The sequence below is a fragment of the Adiantum capillus-veneris genome, chromosome 7 (genome assembly GCF_014529385.1).
Source record: "Adiantum capillus-veneris isolate H3 chromosome 7, ASM1452938v2, whole genome shotgun sequence".
Lineage (NCBI taxonomy): Eukaryota > Viridiplantae > Streptophyta > Polypodiopsida > Polypodiales > Pteridaceae > Adiantum > Adiantum capillus-veneris.
Window position 1 is genome coordinate 20,893,958 of NC_140937.1, and position 17,947 is coordinate 20,911,904.

At 43.7% G+C, this 17,947-nt stretch overlaps 1 protein-coding gene across 1 annotated transcript; it reads right to left on the reverse strand.

Moving 5' to 3' along the window:
- Positions 1-267: 267 nt before the first annotated feature.
- On the reverse strand, positions 268-16,364 carry LOC147453532 (ent-kaurenoic acid oxidase 2-like). The gene is made up of 9 exons (XM_086515703.1): positions 16,007-16,364; positions 14,347-14,683; positions 13,272-13,421; positions 12,865-13,119; positions 12,210-12,287; positions 12,045-12,126; positions 1,484-1,590; positions 814-935; positions 268-698 (listed from the first exon to the last, which is right to left on the reverse strand). Exons 1-9 carry the CDS (start codon positions 16,246-16,248, stop codon positions 608-610), a joined length of 1,464 nt encoding a protein of 487 aa, XP_086371829.1. The 5' UTR covers positions 16,249-16,364; the 3' UTR covers positions 268-607.
- Between the last annotated feature and the right edge of the window lie 1,583 nt (positions 16,365-17,947).

Here is a 17,947-nt window from a genome sequence, read left to right on the forward strand (position 1 = left end):
TTTTTTGGCCGACTTCGAAGGGGAATAAATTAAATTTCCTAGTATAGTCCAAATTTATCGTGCTTATATGAGGGTTGATTGAAATTTGAAAGAGAATCTTGTTACTCATTCAATTTTTTTGTGGAATTTGTGCTAATGGATTGAAGATTATTCCGGGGGTAGGTTTGTTCCAATTAGTCTCTCTCTCTCTCTCTCTCTCTCTCTCTCTCTCTCTCTCTCTCTCTCTCTCTCTCTCTCACACACACACACACACACACAATGGGACGATTTTTATGGAGCATGCTTGTCTATTCTATTGTAATTTGTGAAGTACACAAGTGGAGAGCAAGAAGGAGCCTACCTCTTGCATGGAAGAGTATAAGCTCCTTATAGTAAGTGTGCTAAAGGTGGTTGCAAAGGAAACCTGTACCACTTGTTGGACACAGGGTAGTTAAGGGAGGAGCAATAGAGCTTAGATACAAGAGAGGTTCACCCCAAAAGAAGCACATGTAAACACACCAATCCAAGTGAAACCCTGATGGAAAATGCGACGTCCTTCTGGAGCTCAGCATGTAATTCCATGCTATTTTCCAAAAGTTTGTCTGAGCTCATCTCTACAGGGAAAGTGTTACAAGGGCTCAAAGACAATATCCCCTCCATCTATGGGCTTTGGATGAGGCAAGTACGTGACCTTAGCATTCGGGTTGACAAGCTTCCACCTACATAAAAAAATAATTGACATTCTTTCAATGTCTCATCTACCTTAGCGTATCACCGTTGTGAAGAATTCACAAAAAATAACCTCTCAGTGAGAATAACATAATTTTTCCTTACTTGTATTTTGTGACCAAGATGTGTATGAACAGTCTCGATGACAAAAGGGCTAGCATATTTCCAGGACATACCCGTGGCCCGTACCCAAAAGGCATGTACTGTCCTGACCGAGGAGGTTGGGCCTGCGTAGCATTAGAAAGTTTGAGACATTCAAGCAAAGCGACATCGGGTCATCGACAAGAAAGTGCTCCATCCCCTACCATGTTAAGATGTTATGAATTGTGCGTCTTATAATGGAACAAGTGAGGGGCTAACATACCTTAAACATGCACACTTCTGTTGAGTCTTTATGTGTGCATCATACTTGGGTGAATAGAGAGCCACCGATGAGAGCTTGTTGCAACTGTTTCATTGCTCTTATCATTTCTACCCCTGATTTCTCATGGATCCACAGTGCCTACAATTTGTTCGAGCCTAAAACTTGTGGTAGATTCACTGATGATTCCTTATTTACAGTTTCTAAAATAATGAAATCACAAATTTCTACTTGATCCTTGTCCGAGAGAGGAATTTATTTGAATGTGCTTTTAATTTGTCTGAGTTAATTAGAGTCAGAGCGTTTGTATTTTCTTTCATCTCATCCGAATTGTTTTTTAGAAAGCCTTCCCAGCAAACACATTCATAAACAAAAGGGTTCCAATTATATGCTTGGCACAAAGGTTGGACATACCAAAAATCTGTCTGGATTGAAGTTATGTGGATCCACAAAGTAGGTGGGGTTCATGTGAGACGCTCGTAACCATGCTACAACCTTCCAACCCTTCGGGAAGTAATATCCTGCACAATCCAAAACTTAACAAAGCTTTTCCATGTATGAGACAAATTTAGTTATCACTAAAGAGAAGTGTCTCTCTCTCTCTCTCTCTCTCTCTCTCTCTCTCTCTCTCTCTCTCTCTATTTGGTATGTATGTTCATGAGGTGTCTGATTACATTGACAGAGAGGGTGATAGAGGTGCCCAGCTGGCAGGAACATGGACCCCATTGTTATTAATTTGGAGAGGATAGTGGATTGTCTGTAAACCTTGGTAAAACCAAGGTTATGGTGTTTAACACCACACCACAGTGGATCAGGAGATCAGCACCGACTTTCACATATGGTCAAGAGATTGTAGAGTATACAGATGCATACACTTACCTTGGGGTTGTCTTCACTAGGCCGAGGTTTTCTTTAGGGAGAGCAGCAGAGACTAGACTGACTAGAGCTTGGGAGGCTTGGAGAGGATGTGTTCGCAGGTTCAGTTCTAGGAACCTCGGACAAAGTTATGGCTCTTTGATACCTTAGTAGCCTCAGCTATGTTGTATGGGGTGCAGACATGGGGACCTTCTATAGGCCAGGATGGTTGGAGATGTATGGAGAGGCCCTTGGTATCTATGATCTCTCGACTGATCATAGCCAAGGCCTCCGTACCCCATGCTATCATTCGAGCAGAGCTAGCTGCCCCTCCTATGGAGATTGAGGCGCTTACCAGATTAGTCTCCTTTGTGCACAGCTTGTGCGATACTACTAGAGACGGATATGCTAGACTGGCCCTTGAGTCTTCCAAACAGTTAGCTCTTCAAGGGGACACTTCATGCTGGTATGCACAAATGACATCATGGTTTCAGACGCATGGTTTCACCATGGACAGGCTGCCCCTTTCCAGTACTCTCTTCAGGCACCCTCGATGTCTCTTACACGGGTGGAGATTACTAGACTCATTCGTCAGGACCTGATCCAGCTGGATACCAAAAGGACATGGATAGAGCCGCCAGAGGAGTTGGACACGAAGATGGTTTTCTATAGAGAGCATCTTCTCCACCTCTCAAGAGATGGGTTTGTGATTCGACCCAGCTACATGGGCACACATATGTCTCATGGTTTGCGGTGTGCCATTGGTCAGATACGCACATCCTCACATCAGCTAGAGATTGAGACTGGTAGATTTAGAGGGATACCAGCAGACAGCAGGATATGCCTCTTATGCCAGTTAGAGCCAGAGACAGAGCTACATTACATATGTCATTGCACAGTGTACTATGAGATATGGGGTCATTTCCACTGCTTATTCAGAGAGGGTTTCGGTCCTTTCTCTAGGGTCATGAGTTATGAGGATCAGAGATGTCTTGGGCTATATCTACTTGAGTTACACAGATATAGAGACACTTTACTGGGGAGAGATAGAGAGAGACAGTCCCAGAGACAGATTACAAATTTCTTTTCACTAGATATGTGACAGCCAGAGGCTCAAAGAATAAAGAAATACCGAAAGGGACGCCAATTTTGGGGCCTACAGGTTGTCGGTGTTTGCTCGGGGCATTCTAGCTTCCGAGCCGTGTGTGTATTCAAGTGTTAATTCCCGTCGCAGGTTCTTTTTGCAAAGTTCTGTGTGTGTGTGTGTCTAAAGTAAAGAGTTTCGGGTGAAAGCCAATGCCTACCGCCCCACGGGCCGGTTTCAAGGTTCCGTTGTCGGGACATCAATCACTTTTTTTTCAAAGAGTGAGCCTCGGTTGTTTTGGGTAAAGACACAGAGTGCAGGAACGCGGGATTACACTATGGCAGACAAAGGGAAGGGCGTTATGGAAGAGGGTTCCTCTTCGAAGGACAGGCAGGAGATTTCTATGGTCTTCGAGATTGGCGAGAGTTCACGGCCACGTCAGATTGTACCTTCTATTAATGTGAATGTCCCTTCAGTAGTACAGGGCTTTATGACTGGGCAACTTGAGGATGATGCGTTCACGACTCAGTTAGTTGCCTCGGTGAATGTCTTTTCGCAGCTGGTGCAGAATCCAAGGTTTATGGAGTTCTTGCAATCGTCACCAATGCAACAGTAAAATAGGCAACCTACACCGCGTACGGAGCTTGTTGAGGCTCAAGCCCAAGTACTTAATGCGACTCAGCAGGAAAGGGAACACTCGCATGTTGCGGAATCAAGGACTCCAAAACAGGTTCCTCCTGTGCTTGAAGAGGTGGCTAGAGCGCCTATTCCACAGGCTAGGCCAGTTCAGCCCGCCACCTTTCAGAGCCCGCATGCTGTCTTGAATGGACAGGGAACTGGATACAAGGCTGTGCACCCAGTTTTTCCACCACCCACGGTATTTTCAGGGGTGGATCAGTGTTCCAAAGTATGGTTGGTTATGCGCCTGGAAGTCAGCCATACATGCCAGAAACAGTGTTTGGGGGTATGCAAGGCATCATGCCAAACCCCATGTATGGTAGTATCGGCATGCAGCAAGGTTTTCAATGCAACCAGGGCCAGTTTGGGGTGCCACAGGGTCATTTTGGCATGGCTGGTTTTTCTGGACAGCAGCCAGATATCGCACCTCTGACGCAAAATGTGAATGGCCAAGATGTGCCGATCATGTGTACTACAGTGCCCATGTTGCAGACCATTCCATATGACAACTTGGGGGCACTGGAGAAGCCGAAAGCTTACAAAGAAGGTGGTGCAGCTATAAAGTTCAGTATTTTCAGTGGCTTTGAGGATAAAGCAAAGGCTCTTACCTTCCTCCAGCAGTTTGATACAGCTTATGCAGGAGGGAATTTTACAGACGCCTCGAAAGTCAGGAAAGCTGCCACTTTCTTAAAGGACTATGCGCTTACATGGTGGACGACATTGTTAATGCAAGGACAGACACCCGCCACTTGGGTTTACTTCAAGCAAATGTTTGCATCTGCTTGGCTGTCAAATGAATTTGAAGACGACGTCATGACAGATTGGCGCCAGCTTACTTCAGCTTCATGCAAGAGCTTGCTGGAGTACAATAGGAAGTTTTGTAAAGCATTACTCTCAGTGACCTCCTACAGATTTGTGCCATTGACAATGCAGATAGAGAAGTACTGTTGTTGGCTGCCTAAAGGGCTTCGTGATTACTATACCAAGAACAGAGTGGCTACCCTCACTTAGCTTATGGAAGTTGCTAACACTGGTCTTGCCTTGTTGAAAGGAGAGGACAGTGGGTTTCCGAGCAACGAGAAAGGAGGGCAGCAAAAGAAAAATTCAGCGAAGAATCCCTTTGCGAAAACGGCTCCTGAAGCGTCACAGGGGTCGGAAAAGGCCACCAAGGACAAGGATTCAGCTGGGACATCTGGAGCGCACGCAAAGAAACAGAAACGGAAGCCTTTTGTGTGCAAGTCGCTCGAGGAAAAGAAGGCCCTAATGGCTGAAAACAAATGCTTTATATGCGAGTAGCCTGGTCACTTTGCTACCAATTGTCCACAAAGGAAAAGACCAGCTGACTCAGATAATAAAGAAGACCAGAAAGGCAAGAAGCCTAAACCCACGGCAGGTTTGGTGCCAGACATGGTGGGTGACAGGCCCAGTACAGATGCCAGTGAGTTATGCAGGACATGGGGTAAAGTTAGGGATCAGACAGCACTCATCTTCTTTGATCCAGGTGCCAAAGACAACTTTATCTCACCAGAGTTAGCTATGAAGTTGGGCATCATAGTTGAAGAGATGGGATACACAGCACAGGCAGGGTTGGCATGTCCTGGCCACTCAGAGTGTGTTACTCCCATCATTGGAAAGCTGCGTCTGCATATTCAGTCATATGTGGACACAGAAGAGTTCTACATCATGCTGCTTGAAGGATGTGATGCCTTGTTGGGGATCCCGTGGATGTTCCGAGTGCATGGAGTCTTGGATGCTTACAACAAAAGATCATTGTACAGCATAGGGGCAAAACTCACATCTTGGATGTAAAGCTAGAAGGAGAGTCAGTCCCTATTGTATCTGCTTCTGCTATCACTTCTGTAATAAAGAATCATCTTTCTGTGTACGTGATTTTTGCACGTGATGTCTCAGATAGTGATCGGTCAAATTTATCTGTGTTAGATAAAGAAAGGTCAGCATTTTTGCAAAAGTTTAGTGACTGTTTTTCTTATTCATTACCGTCGCAATTGCCGCCAAAGAGACCTGAGGACCATCGGATAGATTTGGTGCCAAGGTGTAGCCCACCAAATAGACCTCCCTGCAGGGTTAGTGCGGCGCAACAGAAAGAGATTATGGGCCAGGTTGAGGAGTTATTAGAGAAGGGGCTGATTCAGCCTAGTTCTTCACCCTTTTGCTCCCCAGTGCTCCTAGTGCAGAAGAAGGATGGCTCATGGCGCATGTGTATTGATTACCGTGCGTTGAATAAGAGTACCATCAAGAATAGGTTTCCTATTCCTAGAATTGATTATATTCTCGATCGTTTAGAGGGTGCTGCAATTTTCAGCAGGATATACCTTAAGAGTGGGTACCATCAGATTCGTATAAGGCCAGAGGATGTGCACAAGACTACGTTTAGAACGACATTTGGTCTTTATGAGTTTCTAGTGATGCCGTTTGGGCTCACGAATGCTCCTGCCACATTCAACAGAATGATGGACCGGATTTTTTGCTCGCATCAACAGTTTGTTGGGACGTTCCTCAAAGAGATCCACTTTCTTGGCCACATAGTCTCAAAGGATGGTGTTATAATGGATCCCGCAAAGGTCGAAGCTATTAAGACATGGCCAGACTTGAAAACTGTGCACGGTGTCAGAAGCTTCTTGGGATTATGTTCCTACTATAGAAGGTTTATCACAAATTTTGCAGAGATAGCATCGCCTCTTCACGCTTTGCAAAAGAAAGAGGTCACTTTCAGATGGACCCAAAAAGAGATTTCAGCTTTCACTCTCTTAAAGGAAAAGTTAACTTCAGATCCAATAATTGTTTTGCCAGATCTCAGGAAGTCATTTGTGGTCCAGTGTGACGCGTGTGGCAGTAGCATCGGAGCAGTGCTAATGCAAGACGGACGGGTAGTAGCTTATGAAAGCCGAATTTTGCAAGAGCCAAAGAAGACTATGCAAGCCTATGAGAAAGAGCTCTTGGCCGTGATTCATGCACTTTCTAGCTGGAAGCACTACCTCTTAGGAGCTGATTTTGTTGTCCTAACAGATCATCAGACCTTGCAATACGTCAAAGTTATCCAAAAAGCATATGCGATGGGCAAACATTCTTTCCATGTTCCACTTCCAGATTATGCATGTGGAAGGCAAGAAGAATGTTGTGGCTGATGCGTTATCAAGAAAGCCACAAATTTCAGCTGTGTCAATTCCTTATCATCATGAGCTAGATGACATGAAGGAACAGTATGCTGCTAATGAAGATTTTGCAAGGATTTTTGAACAGTTACAAGAGGGGCAACATCATGAGCACTACCTCCTCAGAGATGGTTTTATGATGATGCATGGCAGACTTTGTGTCACTAGGCCACTGCGACATAAGGTCATGGAAGAGAGTCATGTCCCACCGTATGCAGGGCATCGTGGCATTGATGCGACAGTTAAAGCGGTAGAGACATTCTTCTATTGGCCTACCTTGAGGAGAGATGTGGATGCCTTTGTGCGAGCATGCTTAATTTGCCAAAAGGTCAAGTTTGACAGGCGAAAGGCACCAGGGCTGTTACAACCATTGCCGATTCCAGATAAGCCATGGGAAAGCATTGCTATTGACTTTATCTTTGATCTTCCAAGAACGCCAACAGGGAATGATGGTATATGGACCATTATCTGCGGGTTCAGCAAGCAAGCACATTTTATCCCTGTCAGGAAGAAGATAAAAACTAATCAGATGGCACGCTTGTTTATGTACAATGTGTTTAAGTACCATGGTATGCCACAATCGATTATCAGTGATCGTGATCCTCGCATGACCAGTTTGTTCTGGAGAGGATTGTTTGAGAACATGGGCACTACACTCAAGTTCTCGTCTTCGTTTCATCCACAAACTCATGGACAGTCACAAGAGGCTAATTCTACTATCCTAGATCTGCTGAAATGTTATGTGTCAGATAATAAGGGCAAGTGGGAACAGTATTTGCCTATGCTTGAGTATGCGTACAATAATACGGTGCATTCGTCAACTGGCAAGTGGGAACAGTATTTGCCTATGCTTGAGTATGCATACAATAATACGGTGCATTCGTCAACTGGCAAAGCACCTTTCGAGATTGTTGAAGGCGGCAAAAAGGTTCCTCCCATTTTGCATACAAAGGACAAGATCTTTGAAGCAGATCGATATGTTGAGAACATGAATGAAATGTACAAGAAAATTAAAGTTGCCTTGGAGAAGACTCAGGCAAAACAGAAAAAGGCTGCTGATCATCATCGTCGTGAATTGCTGTTATCACCTAGTGATTGGATTCTGTTAAGGTTTGAAAAGGCAAGGTTAAAGAAAATGAAGGGCAAGGAACGGCTGTTTCCTAAGCTCAGTATGCGTTACTATGGACCTTTTCAAGTGCTTGACAAGATCAACGATGTGGCTTACAGGCTGAAATAGCCTGATGCATGGAAGATTCATAATGCTTTTCACGTGAGTCTTCTGAGACCCTTCGTGGATGATGTGCCACAAGATATGCCAAATGAGGATCAGCCAGAAGTTAAGGAACTTGATGAGATCCTAATACCTGAGCAAGTTTTGGCACATAAGGACAGCAAAGTTAAAGGACAAGTTGCAAGACGTTTTTTCGTGAAGTTCAAGAACTATCCGCCTATGGATGCAAAGTGGATGGAAGAGCATGAATTGTCAGAGTCACAAAATGTAATGCAGCTTTACCTTGAAGCCTTTGGGTTACAACCTACCTATGCCCCAACCCAACGTGTGCAAAGGAGGGGTAATGATAGAACTAGTACATCAAATGTACATATGAATCAGTGTAATAGATGGAAATGACAAAAGTATGAAGGTCTCATTAAGTCATTTGTATCTATGTGTTACGACCTTTCTTGCGGATACATGCGATGATACAAGAGTGTTAATAGCACAACATCATCAGTGGCGTGTATTTATGGTATGCAATCAAGGACGTTTGCGATTTCAAGAGGGGGATATGTCACAAGGACGTGGCAGCTCTTAACTATGTCACGAGGACGTGGCAACTGCTAACCTTAGTTGTTGGTTTCTTTCCAATGATTTTTGTTTTATTTTTGAGACCCTCTTTTTGAAGTAGCAAACGGTTGGACATTGTATGGCCAATGTGAACGGTAGTGGTGCTGTCGCGGTTGATTCTTGGCTTGGAGTGTCCAAGTCTATTACAGTGATACAGGTAAAGGATCCCCAGGACTCTACTTTGTAATTTACCCTCTCAAAGAATAAAGAAATACCGAAAGGGGCGCCAATTTTGGGACCTACAGGTTGTCGGTGTCTGCTCGGGGCATTCTAGCTTCCGAGCCGTGTGTGTATTCAAGTGTTAATTCCTGTCGCAGGTTCTTTTTGCAAAGTGCTCTGTGTGTGTGTCTAAAGTAAAGAATTTCAGGTGAAAACCAACGCCTACCGCCCCACAGGCCGGTTTCACTCTGGGCCATTTTCACGTACTACTTTTTGGTCAGAGCTGCTAAAGTAAGCAAGGGCAAATGTGACGTGCCTACTATGTTCTCGCACTGCGATGGCCTATACTGCCTCATCAACACCATCCCTTGTGGCTTCATCAAATTCTATTTACCTCCTTACAGTCGCGGGCAAAAAGATTCAGAGCTAAGGTGCAATCTGTGCAATCTAGTTTTCAGTGCTTTGCAGCTCCCATGTTGGCCTGGGTCATTATACATGTTAGCCCCATGGATGTGGATGCGGATATGCAGCGTAAAAGCTCTAAGGCAAAAGAGAAAGCTATTGAACAGACAATGGATCTACCTGGGAAATCGAAGAAAAAGAGGGCAAAAGTAGTGGACACGGTAGAATCTTTAATATCACTGCCAGTTTCTGAAAGCCACCAGCTTCGAGTGAAGCAACCTGTTCGACGTTCCCCGCATACTCCCGCTACTTGTTCGATGGTAAGTTCAGGCGCTACAGATCACACTATGCATGTCACAAATGTGGCTTCTACAGTGTGTGTTCCTCTCTCTACTGCTGCTATTTTTACTCCTACCACAGTGACTAGCTCCCAAGCCCCAGTTGGATTTGCTTCTTCTCCTTTGCCCAGTCCTACTGCAGCCACTCCAACCGTCTCTACTCCACCAAAGAGGCATGCTCCCAGTCCACCACGAGCAGTGCCACTTGCCAGCCCTCTTCCGCCTGTTACGGGATCTTCCACAGTGTCGGACTCTACATCACTTTTTCGCCTATCTGAGGATATATTGCAGGAGTCCAGGCAAGCCATCGCTACCATTGAACTTGGAGCAGAGCGGTTGGCAACTACACACCAGCGTCACGCAGCTACTTACGCAGCTATGGAGGGATCTCTGCGAGTCGCTGAGAGCGCCATCGTCGATCGAGATGCTACTATTTTCGCACTACAACAGGCCTTGAAGTTAAAGTCTCAAATGATTAATGACCTTCAAGCGCAGGTACAGAGAACTGCTCTTACATGAAAATAGGGCAACCCAGCCTACGATGATGGGTATGGGATATGGATGGACTAGAGCAGGTACACCAGTACAGAATGCAACAGGTCCTTCTCAACAATTTATGGGACTCTATCCACAGACTCCAGTTCAGTACTACAATCAACAATATCCTCAGGGGTTTCAGTCGTCACCATTGCCTTAGATGCAGATGCAGAACGTTCCTTGCTGCAACGGTATTGCTGGAGCACACCGCCATGGCTGTGTTACTCGACGTCCTCAGTACACTACCAAACAGGTGCTACCCTCTACCCAGCAACAGGTGGCTGGCCCTTCCCAGGCAACCCAGTTACAGACAGGAGAACCCACATACAACAGGGCCCCACCATTGATTTGATGGCTCCACCTTCAGAGACTGATGCTTCGGGTGGTGTGGCGACTAATCTTTCTCTTGGGTGACTGCAAGGCAGTTTTTTCACAATGACAGTGCAGTGCAGTAGTGGTTTCTTTTGCGGTCGATTAGCAGTTTCACTTGTTTCTCTCACCGAGACGGTGAGCGATCTTGGGCGGGCAACCTGTAGCAGGCTACAATGTCACTTTCATAGGACACACAGTTAGTACACTTGGTCTGGTCTGGTTCACACTGGACGGACTCTCTGGACTGGACAGTGACATGTGGCAGGGATATGGACGGTGGTCTAGTGGACAACGTGGCCAGGTCACCACCACTCAGTTTGGGGATAGACTTAGATGGCTGACATTTATGAGCCGTTGGTGGCTCTTTATAGTTGTACATATGAGTAGTAGTTGTGGGTCATCATGATCATCTTCTTCATATATGGTCCAGCATCGTCGTCTTGAGTAGAGAGTCTATACACACAGCACGTCTGCACTTTCCCTGCACATCTGAGCCTCGACACCCCCATTGTACCTGTGAGTTCTGGGCTGGAGCTAAGTGTGCTGCCACGCCAAAGTCTATATCGGTTCTTTGAGATAGTCGAGTTCACATGTTCTCGTCTGTTGCTGTTGCTGTGTCTCTGTATCGATCAGCTGTTATCTATTGTTTCCTTTGTTTTCAGTCTGTTTTGAGTGAGATGTCATGCACATTGCACTGAGGAGCACCCACTATAGAGAGCACGACACACTATCCACGCTACAGTGTAGATTTCTATAGAGTTCACTCATTATAAGTATGTACTCTATAAGCCCAACGAACTAAGTTTCTATCACTCATTGGAGCTGATTGCATACTCAAGCCATAATGAGGGCTAGCAGTGTAGATTTCTATAGAGTTCACTCATTATAAGTATGTACTCTATAAGCCCAACGAACTAAGTTTCTATCACTCATTGGAGCTGATGGCATACTCAAGCCATAATGAGGGCTAGCAATTGCGAAGTACGAGTAAATATCACATTAGTGTGTCACTAAGCTAAACAATAAGTGGGCTTTTAAGCTCCCTACTTTCCTTGAATTTACTACTTATTGTCTTCAACATTCTAAAAAAAGTAGCCCTCAAAATAAACTTACTATGTTGCAAAAATGAGCGAAAGTTTTCCATAATTCCTTTGAACAAGTATCCTATAAGATGGCACGCCTCAACAACAAAAGTAGATTTACTGGAACAAAGGCGAGAAAATCTAAATAGTTGAGAATAAATAACACCATATTCAGCAAAAAGAGAGATGTTCAAAGAAATGTGCATAGATGTATGTGTGCACGCACGCATGTGTATACCATAACTATATAAAAGAATTTGTGCATGTGGAGACCCACCCACACACACACACACACATATGTACATACATATAAAACATACATAGAGATAGTTTTATATGTATAAAAATTTGTATGTGCACAGCGCTTACAAATTTGTATACATTTGAATAAATATAGACATATATTTGTATCTATGTGTGTGCACGTGGGGGTGAGCTCGCAATTATACCTTGGTAGTTTACACCCTCTTGCTCAACCGTTCTGAAGACAAATGGGGATACATTGAGAAGACGCAGGACTTCATTCAGTACCTAAACACGTCACAACCACGTATCATAGCTCTGATTATATGTTCGATGGTTCAATACGAAGGTTGAAAGGGGACAGGACTTACAAGATTTGTGTAGGGTGTCTGCTTGAAGTCACCTGACCATATTCCATCAGTTTGAGATTGTAATAATAGATGCTCATTCTACAACAAAATAGCTCTAAAAATAAAAGATCTTGTGTGATCTCAAGCATTTGATGTATTAGACATAATATTATTCTAGACAAATACTAAATATAAAACATGACATTGCAAGTAGTTTCTAGTGCATAGAAAATTGAGTCACATTCCTCACATTCGCTTGTGTTAGTATTTATGTTCTATTGACATACTATCAGTCAGGCTGGTCTATACCACTCCACCACCTTTGGCAGCCGTTTGTCGACAAAGAAAAAAATGAGCACACATATTTATAGTTGCATATAGGAATGCTTGTTGGTATGTATACTATTGTATGCAACATATTGGGTTCATCCTATATCTATGGCGTAGGGATGACAACTAGATTTTTGTCTCCATGTGGGCTGTATGTTTAAATAGAAAGTATTCACACATACATATACTTACATACACACATACGTACGTATATGTTCACGTACACACACACATACGTGTATATTCATATACAATAGACATACATACACACACACTCACCCACACATACATACATTATCGTACTCATTATATAAACGGTTGGGATATATTTTAATACAATGCTTACTCGCAGCTTACTCCAGACAAGTGGGTTCTTTGCAAGAAGAACCATGGTCCAGAGGATGGTGTAAGATGTTGATTCATGACCAGCCAACAGAGAAGCAATGATGTTATCAGTAATTTCACTGTTTGTGAGATAATTTCCTTGCTCATCTTGAGTCTTTACAAGCACATCCAAGAAGTCATCCTCTTCTGCCTTGGATCCAGCACGCCGACGATGCTCGATGATAGAGAACATAATGTCCGTCAGACTCTTGCGACACTACACAAGAATAGACCAATTAGTAAAGAATGGTGAGAAAGACAAGTTGAGATGTAAACTAAAGCCGTGAAAATGAATTTAACACCGAATGCCGTGTTTATTGTGATAAATCACATAGTATAGAATGGCAAGAAAGACGAGTTGAGATGTACCTGCAATGCTTTATGGTAGCTAAACCCAGGGATGTTGATTGGATATGCCCGCAAACCTCCAATAAGACCTTGTGTAAATGAAGCCATCTTTTTAACAAGAGGATCTGAACTCTTGCTAAAGAAGGCATCACATATATCGTCAAATGTCACCTGCAAAAATTCCAATAAATCCAAGCTACAAGAAAGGGAGTCCCTGAAACAGCTGGTTAAGCTACAAAAGCTAGACAAAGAAAATCACCAGCTACCGAGAACTTAGCGCAGATAACAAAGCCATGGCAATTTTGCAAAGCGTAGGTTCTATAACGAAAACAAGGGCGTTAAAAGAATTTGGATGAGGGAACAATGAGGTCTTTTGAAGGTCTGGCCACACCTAGAATTCATATTTTACACAAAATCATAGGAGTTCGAGGGGAGTCCGAGAACCTTGGAATGGTGGAACATCCATAAAGATGATAGTATCCTGTTGTCTAGGAAGTTTTCGTTCATGCATTGACAGGGGCTTCGTCGCATGTATGTGCGCCTTTGTTCTGCAATTAAGGGGTGCTTAACGACCCTTACAATATTTGTTTCGCCTTTCACAATGAGTACTACCCATCAGCCCTTTGATCAAGCAGCATTTCAAACTAGCCAGCACCAATGACCATGATGACCTTTCGGTAGCAGGCCTATGAGCCATCTGTAAAGCATAGGAGGTCTGACTTTTAGGAGTCTGGTTGGTCTATATTGGAGACCACGGAGCTCTTGAACATGTGATGAAGCTAGATGGTAACTAGCATTTGTCGATGGAGCATGCATGCAAGGGCACCTTTGACACTACAGAACACAATGTCATACAGCGATGAAGCTAGATGGTAACTAGCAATTGTCGATGGAGCATGCATGCGAAGGCACCTTTGACACTACAGAGCACGATGTCATACATGCTCACCCATAACTCATATGCTCATTGTCTTCAAAGACGGACATCACTGTCAAGAATGGATTGAACCTTGTTATAGAACTAATGGAACACGATGATGATTAAAAATAGAACTAAAAGAAGCCAACATATTTCCATGATGAGCATGAAACTGACATCTTTCAACTTTGCTCGAAGGTTGATGTTCTTCTCCTCCGCCCATTCTGCTAAGGTACTCGTAAACCGCTTCTCTAGGCGAAGAAGGGCCTTTTTCAAAGCTGAAGGCTGGCTTATAGCTTCTGCCAGCAGTTTACGCATACGCTTATGTTGAACCCCTTCCACTATTCCCATGCAATCGGCACCTAAAAGATTGGGTGAGGGCCACCCTGCTGTGAATGCTGTTCCCTCTGCTTGAGGTCCTAGCACAAATTTATTCATCTCTGCACTACAAGTTATTATGCAAGGCACTCCGAACAAGTGTGCTTTATAGATTCCTTTATTTTCTCCTTTATATCTGCAAACAAAAATTGAAGCATCTCATTACAAAATTCAACAGATGGAACATAAGGTTTTCAAGCAAATGAGAGAGAAAATGAAAGGAAAGATAACGCTACATGTTGTGATACAAGAAGCTACAACACTTATATAAAAGGCTAGAGCAATTGGTCATACAACACCAAACTGCTTAAACAGTTGCAAGGTATAGCTTTATAGGATCGTAGGCCATACAATATGGTGCCCTTTGAGTTGAGGCTTAGTAACCCGACTGCACCACCCTTCAGGAATGTATTTCCCCCTTCTACACCTCCAATTAAAGGCACCTTGTCAAGCATGTTCTGAGTTACAAACCTGACTTGTGAGTTTTGATGGAGCCGAAATTTGCACACCGAGAGCAACACATGAGCAATAATTAACTCCACCACATGCATGTAGAGTAGTTGATGATAAGTCAACCTTCTTAATGAATTGTCTCATGTTAGATTGTGGGCGGTACTTTCACCAGAAGTTTTGGACAAATTCTCACAATAATTCCCACATTGTGACTTACCTCAACATTATGAGCTTCTGTGCGGGAGGCACTCCATACCTAGCTAGGTACGATTGGGGGCAGGGGACCGCCGGCCCGGTGGGCCCCCTTGCCCCCAATTGTACCTAGCTAGGTATGCGGTGCCTCTCGAGCAGAAGCTCATGATGTTATTCATTGTATGAAAAACACTAGAAAAGACTCCGTTTTCCTACATGAGAAAATTTATAAATCTTCTTGTGTTCAAATAAAAAATTGAAGAGTCGCTATCGTGCGCGGTAAGATGCCTTGGTAGCTAATAAAACCCTCTATAGCTTATGCTTCTAAACAATCAGCTTACACCTTGGAAACCTGAAGGTGTATCATGAAAAATGTTTCATCAGTAGGGGGGTATATTCCCCTATCATTGCACCTCTTAGAAGAGGACTATACCAACAACTCCCCACCATACATAAAGAGTCCAAACATAAAACTTGTCCTTTATCCCTGCTGGCGTTGCACACATGCTCTTTGCTTCCAGATTTCCTTCACACAAGTTGGCACTTCCTTTGACAGCCTTCATAGAACGTCAATTTGTTTTCTTGGTCTAGAATTGGCGAATCGTCTGCATGTGGGCAACGGAGATGCGGTTTATTCCTTGGCTTTAGATCTTTTCAATTTGTTCAGATCGCATCTAAAGCTTACTTTTCGTTGTAGATTTAACGCTGCCTTTGTTTTGGATACAGTGATCTCTCTCTCTCTCTCTCTCTCTCTCTCTCTCTCTCTCTCTCTCTCTCTCTCTCTCTCTCTCTCAAAGTTGAGAAGGCATAGTACCGCGAGAGGAATGCCTTGCGAAAATAGGCCTCGGGATCGCGCCTGAAGAGACCCACAAAGGAAAGCATGTCGCCGATGACGGGCCAGCCAAGAGAGCCTGGCGGCAGCTTGCAGCCGGGCGGAATGGCGGAGGGCGAGGGCAGATACCACCATTCGTTGGCCTTCTTCGACACCCACGTCACAACCACCACCACAGCCGCCACCACTGCCGCCAGCGGAATAGTGCTACCACTCCACTCCATCTTCACTGCTTCAAAGTTGAGAATGTCTGCGAAGCCATTTTTTAATAGCGCAAGGTCTTGAAAGATTCCCCTTCGACCCCCCTGCAACAAGGCGCCAAGGCGCAACTTCTGGCCCTTTCGAGGCAAATTCGGGCGTATGAAATTAAAAAAAAAAAATCGTAGGCTTGTACCGGATTGTATCCGATCCAATTTCCAGATATTATTCTTTCTTTTTGGACTACATAAGGAAAAGGCATTCCTAAATGGCACCCCGTTAAAAAAAATCATTACTTGGAAGATGCCTCGGCATCTCCAAATTAATGTCTTTTCTATGTTGACGACTCATCAATAATGCACGCAGGCGTAGAGTGTCGTGTACTCAGGAAAGCCTCGATGCGTACGATTCTAAGAGCAAAACAGACTCTCGCAGGCACCACTCTCGCAAGCAGGAGGTAAAGAGCATCTACGGAAGCACTCTCGGACTTAGAGAGAGAGAGAGAGAGACCATGCGAGATCTTGCAAGCAAGAAGAAGAAGAGACAGCACGCATGTATGCTCGGCCTCGCCCTTTGTTTACCCCTTCGTTCTCTCCCTCCACGCCCTCATCGAATCGTTGCCCTCATGTGGAGAGATGATCCAAGATTTAGCATGGCACCCACGTGTGTGATAGTCCAAAACCTCACAATCCTTTCTACTAACCATGATGATTTATCCCTTCCCTTTTACTTAGAAACTTAATGATCCCACTTTTTGATTTTCTACAATTGCGTACCCCCTAGTGGCTTTAAAAAAATTAAAAAGTATTCATAATTCAAAGATCCCTGAATAACAATATAAACAATGTGCTAGTCTATAGCAGGTAGCAACAAGCAATGACAAAGCAACAGTATTAATTGGACGTGAGAAAGATGGATACAACATTGAGAGAGAGAGAGAGAGAGAGAGAGAGAGTGTAAGGACACTTTAAAAGGAAGACAACGATAAAGAAAAAATAAAATAAAAGAGAAACACAATTATACAATGTGAAGTAGATCACCTCTTTATATGGACACAAAAGGTCTTTTGATTTTCCACCTTCATCTATCTTTTCATTTCCTAAACTCACTCTTTACTTAGTCACTTAATATGTTTTGAAAGACTTTTTATTTTTTCAAGATTGGGGAGACCTAAGGAGTCCTTTATAGAGAGTTGGATTTTTGGTGCAATTGTGGACCATTGGATAAAGCTTCGAGATTAGTGCCACAAGGCAAAAAACTTTTTTTTAAAATATTTCTTCCAGGTCCTTGTGAGAGGTGTTGACATTTGTGTATCTCTCTCTTTAAAGAAGACATTGAAATATTGGTTTGGTTATTATTTTTTATGCTTTGGAATATATTGTAATCTAAATGAGTCATTGTTACACTTGTTTCCAAAAAGTGTATTTGTGACGAAAAAAATTTAAATGCTACTGTCACTTTCTCATTTTTCCTCTCACAAAGAACCTTCTTATTATTAAATTCCTCTCAATAGCATTATGTAGGCCATAGTGAACTTTCACCTTGTTTTATCTCTAGTGAGAGTTGCTGGCAGCTGCTAGGCTAGTGGGGGGCATCACATCACTTGGGTGTATGGCCTTACTAAAAAAGGCACTCTTAGTGGTCACGAGGGGTCAATGTATGCAGGCCTAGAAACTAGAACAAGAGTGAGAGAGAGGTACAGTGAGTGTCACAAGCAAAGTTTTT